Genomic DNA, 8,395 nt, shown 5'->3' with positions numbered 1-8,395 from the left:
ATCGGATCAGATTTTAAAGTTTGGATCGGATAAATATTTCGAATTGTCGGATCAAATTGTACGTATTATTAAGGCTATTGCTAATTATCCTGTAACATAATCAACTCCCTCCATCCTCTCTGACCATGTACCATTTCATCCATTCTGCACCAACAACAGAACAAAAATTTTCCACACTCACCTTAGCAACATAAAAGGCAATTGGTGATCTTATAATGCATAAAATGTAAGCATGATTTTGATTTTCATTTAGTAACAACTTTAGATCGTTTCATACCAAAAGATCTCTGCTGGAAGGTTAGACAATCTGAATTCATAGGATTATTCGAGTCGGTAAAGGAAGAGGCGTCGTCCGGTCGCCGCCGATAGTCGGAACACAGAGAAGAAGAATAGAGCAGCAGTCTCTCTAAAGAGAGCTTAGAGATAGAGAGGCTCGATGAAATAAGACCTAACCCTAAATTTATACATATCCTAATAATTTCGGATTTCGGATTGGATCAAGTTAAAATTATACCAATCCGAATTCAATCCGGATATTCGAAATTTTAAAAAAATATAATCCATATCCGATCCAAATATCCGAAATCTGAAATCCGAAAATTCGAATTGAGCTGATCGGTTCGGATTCTCAAATATCTGATCCAAATGCACAACCCTAAACAATTGATGTGAGACAAATTTGATGGATGCTGCAGATATTGCAAAAGGCTTGCAGCAAAATAATCACCTACATAAAGCTAGAGTGAAAAATGACAAAAACACTTTATTAAAGATCATTCATACTCTATTATGTAGTTTGGATTCCCAAGTATATACTATGCAACGCTTCAATTTAATACCACGTTCCGTGTGAATTAAATCCCTTAAAGGATTAAAAAATTACATTTACAGATGAACCAAATAAAAGGTGATCGGTTCATATTGGTACAACTGGAAAAAACTCAACAGCCTTATCATAATTATGAGTGCTCTTACGTTTTAGTATACATACCACAAAATATGTTATAACGTTATTTATTGAGTGTTATCCGTTTATAAAGACAAAAATGTGCTCAACTTTATATGATATTTTAGTCATTCAATCTTTTATTTTAGATGTTTCCATTTTGAAAGAGATGTCTTAAACTAATTTAAACTCAATTCGTGTATATTATAAATTCTACATGTTTCTAACGTATGGGTTTCTTTCTTAAATGCATCAGTTGCTATATAAATGATAAACGGTCATTAGATAGATCAGAAGAATTGAATATACGTTAAGATTTTTTTTTTTCGACTTTTAAATTTTTTGAACACAATGAATTGATTAATATGTGATTAACTTTCCATTTAATTATTTCACTTATCATTTATTGGAGGATAATTTACTATTTAGTACCAAAAATTATTATAGGAATAGTATTCAGATGAGGGGTAATAGTGTCGTTTAATTTTTGATGTACATTTTGGCAATTCTAACTTTACCCTTAAGGTCTTCCCACTTTTAGTATAATATGATATGATGATATGATATAATATAGTACTAGCTCTTTTTAACCCCCAAAAAAACGATTAATCAAATTCTGATGCAAAGTATTACAGTAGTTCAACAAAGCCCTAAGTTACTCAATCTTTTATGTTTCTGTACAAACTTAGCTAGCTTATAATATTACGACTTGGTTGATAAAATATCATATATGATTACAGAAAACTTCTTACCAATATTATTTATTTATAAGTTTAATCTTTTTCTTCTTGAAAACACATATATGAGTAGTAGTCAGGAAAAACAAAATTGCATTGCTCTAGTTAAATGAAATGTAATTAATGTAAATATTTGGTAGTACTAAAGTCTTTCCAAATATCTTCGGTCATCAATGTCTCCTTCCAGCTATGCAAACAAATGCAATATCTTCCATATTAATTAGAGAACATCTTCACTTTTGTATATAACATTGCCATTCCAAGCAACAAAAAGCACTTATCTACCAAATACTTCCACCTTGTTTGCAAATTTGTTGAGGGAAAAAAATGACAAGGAAGAAAGTGAAGTTAGCTTTCATAACTAATGACTCGGCAAGAAAAGCAACATTTAAGAAAAGGAAGAAGGGTCTGATGAAGAAGGTGAGTGAATTGAGCACCCTTTGTGGAATTGATGCTTGTGCTATTATTTATAGCCCTTATGAAAACCAACCTGAGGTATGGCCAAACACCATGGGAGCTCAACGCGTGCTCGCGGAGTTCAAGAGAATGCCAGAGATGGAACAGAGCAAGAAAATGGTGAATCAAGAGAGTTTTATCAGACAAAGAATTGCAAAAGCGAGCGAGCAGCTGAAGAAACAAAGCAAGGAGAACAGAGAGAAGGAGATGACTGAAGTTATGTACCAGTGTTTGGCTGGAAAAGGGCTGCAAAATTTGAACTTGGGAGATTTGAATGATCTTGATTGGGTTGTTGATCAGAATTTGAAGGAGATTAATAAGAGGATTGAAGCATTTAAAAAAGGGGCTTCCACATCTTCTTCTGCTATTGTTTCACAGGCTGTTGCTCCTCCACTAGTGGAGCAAAAGCCAGTGGTGGAATTAGGGTTGGAGGGGATGCAGAGGACACAAACAGAGTGGTTTAATAATTGGATAAATAACAACACAAGTGAACATCAGATTGAATTTGGACATGGAGATGAGATGATTATGCCTAATTTTAGTGATAACCACAACACTAGTGTGTGGCCTAATGCTTTCTTTCCTTAGATTTGTTTTTCATGTTATGTGATTCCTTCAGCATGTTGTTTATTTTTGGGTTTTTTCCTTTTTGCCTTTTTTTAATCCTTGTTATTTTCTGAAACAGATTCAATTCATAATGGGTCTTTATCCTCTAATTAATCCTTATTTTTCGCTTTGTCCATTTGGTATTTGAAACCAGGCCATTCCTCCTGCAATACTTTTTTGAAACCAGGCCATTCCTCCTGCAATACTTTTCAGTAACAATCGGGGTGGCTCTTGAAACACTATTGATTTAAAGGAATATTGTATCAACTTTAATTTTAAAAACTTCTTTCCACTTAAACAACTATTATTGAAACTGTTAACAATATTTTATAAATAATAGTCATTTAAAAAAGAATAAAAATTTTTAATAAATAGATTCATACTTTTACCCCTTCTCAAGAGGAATGAAGCAGAGAATCCTAGTGGTGGAAAATTCTGATTCATTCCTTCTATTCATGAGCAAAAGATGCACAGAATCTTTTCATTCTTTAAACTGCCATTCACGATGGCACATGGGACAATGTGCTTGAGCAGATTTAGAATTCGCCCACTTCAAGATACAATGAAGATGAAATGCGTGGTTGCAATCCCCCCATACTGCAAAGACAAGTAAATTTCAAAGCATTAATAGCCTTCTAAAAAAAGACCAGACTCCGGACGGGTCATGCTAGTACCATCCACAAAAAGATGATGAATCCACATCACGCAAAAATCAAATGTTTCAATAACGTGAACTATCCAGTTTTACCGATAAATGAATAAAAAAAAAATATGAATCAGTATTATTAGCTACCGATGAATTGGAATACCAGTAATTTGCAGAGAGTATGTTATTAACAACAACAAAACCAGCTTAATCTCATACGTGGGGTCTGAGGAAGGTAGTGTTTACGCAGCCTTACCCCTATCCTATAAAGGCAGAGAGGCTGTTTCCGATAGACTCTCGGCTTAAGGAACGATAAAAATAAAGCAACAAGCAATAACAACAGTAATATAATAAGGTAATGTAAGTGAGTGACGCAGAGAATATGTTGACAACTAATAATATCTGCAACATTCTGGGTAAAGTAGTAGCGTGGGGTGTTCAAAATATCTCTTGAAGTATCAAACCGATAACTGAATCGGCTCATTGTAGTCTATATATAGAAAGAATTAAGTGCCTAAACTCTAGAAGAGATTGCCCACAGTGAGGATATTACTTCAAGACAGAACTTCTACTTGTTCTTGAGTTTATAACCTGGTGTCTAGATAGATAGAAATAACACCTAGAGGATACAGATTAAAAATAATAAAAATTAAAAATAAAAAGGATATAGAGATGACATATCACTTTTCTAACACCTAGAGGATACAGAATAAAAATAATTCAAATAAAAAAAGGATACTGAGATGAGATATTTCACGTTTCTATCCTTTGTTATTCTTTATTAAGGATACTGTGAAGAAGTTGCGTAGGAATGGAAGGGAAGAGAACACAAAGCAACCAGAAAGATCGTGACATGTGAGGTGCAGAAAAACTTGGAGTTCGAGTCAGCTCGTGTGCAGCTTGACTAATCTACAGATATAGGTTACCACCCACTAGTTAGGTACTGTGTACCCATCAAGTTTTAGGGAGATTGGATGAATTCACACGACACCTTCTGCCGGGATTCAGACTTTTACTCCAAAGTTGTCCTTCCAAAACTAGTACCACACAACTAGCAAAGGTATAGGGTCGAACACATAAAATGTGCAAATACAAATAAAAGGCCTGGCGAACAAATCATCATAAAATGAAATTCAAACACTATCAATTGCTAAATAGAACAATCAAAGCTTGATGGTGAAATGAGCACAAGGAAGACAACATCTTATACAGCTCATCCACCTTTTTTTGTAGGTACAGCCATACATCTCATCCACCTTTACCATATCATTCTCCAGTCTTACACCAAATCAAATGAACTAAAACTAATTATGTCATCCAGTAGGGCATGTGGCAAGGAACAGTTGAATGAAGCACTACAAATATCGCCAAGGAAACTCTATAGCTCTACTTTTGTTCATAAGAAACATCAATGCAGGAATATGTAAACCTCCCAAACTAAAGTAGGGTCATTTTTCCCATTTAGTCAGACATGCACAACAAAATCTTTCTTTTTCCTTTTGGCAAGAATAGTCCAGTAGACTTGTAGCCTCAATTGAAGGACAAAGACACAAAATCATAAGAATCAAAATATTTTGATGCTTAATTTATTTCATCAATTGCATTATGACACGACTCAAAATCCTAACCTGTCGTGATGGCGCATATCTCAGTACTAGGCAAGCCGACAACATCAATAACCCACGATTTCCTTTAAGTTTGAAAACATAATATTTAATACAATACCAAAAATCTAGCAAATTCCGATACAAACATTCCCAAAACCTAGTGCTACTGATTACATGAGCATCTATACATTACAAGGCTGGAAAACACGATCTATAATAATCTAAGACTGAATACAATAAACAAAATATAGGGAAGGAGAGATAAGGTTTGCGAAACATGGCAGCTACCTCTGAATCTCCGGAAAATCGACTGTGTGAAAGAATAAACACCCACCGTATCCGGGATCACCTGGATCTGCACATGAAGTGCAGGGTATAGTATGAGTACAACCAACTCAGTAAGTAACAATAATAAATAAAGAACTGAAAGTAGTGACGAGCTTCTCAGCTAAGTCCAAATACAGTACTTTCCAATATAAAAGAGTAGGCATACTCTCAAGTTCAACATTTAAGATTTCACTGGAATTTCATATCAAGTTTGATTGAAACAGAAAATAATATTTTTTCGAAATTTCCAAAGTAGTGATGTATGACAGCTGAAATGCAGCAAATAATGAAATCAATGCATCATCTCAGAGTAACAGTCATTCAGTCCTCCCATTCACTTCAACCTCAGAGTCACTCTTACGAGTAGTCCATCGCAAAGAAATATGCCAATAACGCATCTAATGAACTCGCAATATAAAGCTACCCTCATAAAAATGTGAAATATTTGACTGAATTTAAGCTGAAGTAGATTTTCAGAGCAAAAAACTAAAGGACTAGTAAAATTGCTTCTTTGTAATATTCGCAGTTAAATGGCTGCACATCCTGCAAGAAAATCAGAAATTAATAATATTAAACTCCCAAGATCACAAGTATAAGTCATATCCAATCATAACTACATATTTAGACAGAAAATGTTTTCTCATATCAGAAATGATTCAGTAACAGTTGCTATAATTCACTGCACTTATTATATGCTCCAATAAAATATATATTCCGTAGCCTTCATTTAAACATTTCAAATCAGCGAAATAATCGTAAAAGGATACGCAAAATCTTGACTTTCACAGGCTCGCTCTCTGCAATTTCAAGACCACAAAAAAAAAAAACTGAGTCCACAAAAAGGGAATTCATAAATTCTACACTGAAATGACAATTGAAAAAACTCTTGACTGTAAACTAATAAAAATTAATGTTTTAGAAGAGAAATAAACCATTTCCGAAGATAAAATTGATGCGTTAATCTACGATTTCTGCGTGAATTTTGAACTGAAATGGTTGTCTTTTTAGGGCTTTATACGAACTTTTTGAAAGTGGGGGAAAAACTATTGAAAAATATGTTTTGGCCCTACCTTGGAAGCAACAGGTTTCTTGGGCTAAGTTGTTGTCACATGGCCCGTAATCCAACGGGGGAGTCTGGCCCAGTCTATGTATGGCTAAAATAGTTCACAGAAAGATAGCCCAGACTGAACTAGCCCATGTCGTTGTTGTCACTTGGCCCGTAAATGATTGTACTATCTTACAAGGGAGCCTGTCCCAGTCTAAATTAGTAGTAGTTCTTTCTTGAACTTCAACCAATTCATCCTGTTATGTAAGATTGTATGTAAGAATTCGAGATGCTTTGTATATAAGTTTGTAATGTAAAAGCAATTCAACTATTTAGCACCCTATGGCAAGTGTATTTACAGCATAAGCAAAAGGTGAAGCATATTTTCTCCTTCGTTTTGTCTGATAAAAGGAAATAGGAACAAAATAACATCTTGAGATTTTATTAGTAACAAATGATTATTTTGGTTGGTTAATTGGTCATGTTTAGGAAAAATTAAAGAGATCACCCTTCACACTTATTTTTGTAAAACATACCTCTTGTATACGATCAAAATCGAATTTACCCTTCGTATGACTAATCGAGATTGGAACGTGGTGGTCCGAGGATTATCAGTCTAATATCGAGCCATGGTGCGAAGTACATGTTGTCAGACTCGAGATCGAACTCGAAGACTTAAAGACCAATCAAGATTGAGACCAGGACCAAGATCGAGCCAAGGGACAAAAAAGCCGTTATAGCCGCAATTGGGGGGAATCTCGGCAGAAATCACGGCACAATTCAAGGAAAGATTAATCAATTAATCTATCATGGATCCCCACTATGTATTTTTTATTATATCCAAAATAGGATTTTCTCACTATATTATGGGTTGTTATCATTTGTAAGGAGGCAGATTCATAAAAGATTCATAGAATACAAAGCAATACACGATTCTTCACTGGTTTTGATATTTAGTGATATTGTTCTACTATCAATTACTCTCCATTCAACTTGAAGGCTTAGGCTAACTAATTCATTCGGTTTGAATTCGTTTCTTTTACAACTAATTTCAATATTCATTTATTTATCTTTCCCGATTTGTACCAAGTTATACCACGTATCCTTAGAACTGTGTATAAATTCAATTGCTATATGTTTTTCGGGTAAACAGTTTGGCGCCCACCGTAGGGCTAAGGATAGTAGTGGTTATTTGATACAAATATATATAAAAACACACTATTTTACACTTGCTCTTGGAAGTGTCTTTAATTTCAGGCTAAAAATGACGAAACCTCAGTTAATGGCCCTACCTATCGACAACGAATCTGGCTATCAAGATGAGAATAACAATGTGGCGCCCGGGGATGAAAGGCCACCCGTTGAACCTATTGGAACTCGGTCGTGGGTCCAATTGACGTTAATTCGCATGTGACCATTGAAGCGAACCAACATTCCGACCCCGAAAACAGCATTCATGGTGGAACTCGATCTGCAGTTCGAAATACCCAAAATATTGGAGAAGACGAGATCAGCATGCGTATGATTTTCGAAATGTTGCAAGCTCAACAGGTAGCGATAGCTCAGTTGCAGAGCCAAACCCAGGCACCGAGAAAACCTGAGCCCGATCCACCCCAAGAAGTCACCCACAGAACGGGGCCAGCTGTAGTAAGGTCAAATGAACAAGGATCGGGGACTAACTTCGAAATTATAAAAATGATCGAGGAACTGACAAAACGGATAGAGTCAGGAGAAAAGAAGATTGAAACGAACGACAAGAAAGTAGAAACTTATAACTCCAGGGTTGATCAGATCCCGGGGGCACCACCGGGGCACCACCGGGGCACCACCAATATTGAAGGGTTTGGATTCCAATAAATTCATAGAAAAACCTTTCCCCCCGAGCGCAACTCCCAAACTGATCCTCAAGAAGTTCTGCATGCCCGAGATTCCTAAATATTTTCACCTCTTATACGTGTGCCATTAAAGGAAACGATCTAGAGGACGACGAGATCGAATCCGTATTATTAAAGAAATTCGGGGAAA

At 35.5% G+C, this 8,395-nt stretch overlaps 1 protein-coding gene and 1 long non-coding RNA gene across 2 annotated transcripts; one reads left to right on the top strand and one right to left on the bottom strand.

Annotated features, from left to right (window-relative positions):
- Positions 1-1,654: 1,654 nt before the first annotated feature.
- LOC107809036 (agamous-like MADS-box protein AGL80) lies at positions 1,655-2,826 on the top strand. Its single transcript, XM_016633627.2, has one exon. It carries the CDS (start codon positions 2,011-2,013, stop codon positions 2,725-2,727), a length of 717 nt encoding a protein of 238 aa, XP_016489113.1. The 5' UTR covers positions 1,655-2,010; the 3' UTR covers positions 2,728-2,826.
- A 262-nt stretch (positions 2,827-3,088) lies between these two features.
- On the bottom strand, positions 3,089-6,383 carry LOC107809037 (uncharacterized). The gene is made up of 3 exons (XR_012708986.1): positions 6,258-6,383; positions 5,287-6,122; positions 3,089-3,342 (listed from the first exon to the last, which is right to left on the bottom strand). It is a non-coding gene; the product is annotated as an uncharacterized LOC107809037 (long non-coding RNA).
- Positions 6,384-8,395: the final 2,012 nt, after the last annotated feature.

This window comes from Nicotiana tabacum, chromosome 4, assembly GCF_000715075.1.
Source record: "Nicotiana tabacum cultivar K326 chromosome 4, ASM71507v2, whole genome shotgun sequence".
Lineage (NCBI taxonomy): Eukaryota > Viridiplantae > Streptophyta > Magnoliopsida > Solanales > Solanaceae > Nicotiana > Nicotiana tabacum.
The sequence above is the reverse complement of the archived record's forward strand: the minus strand, read 5'-3'. Positions and strand labels throughout refer to the sequence as shown.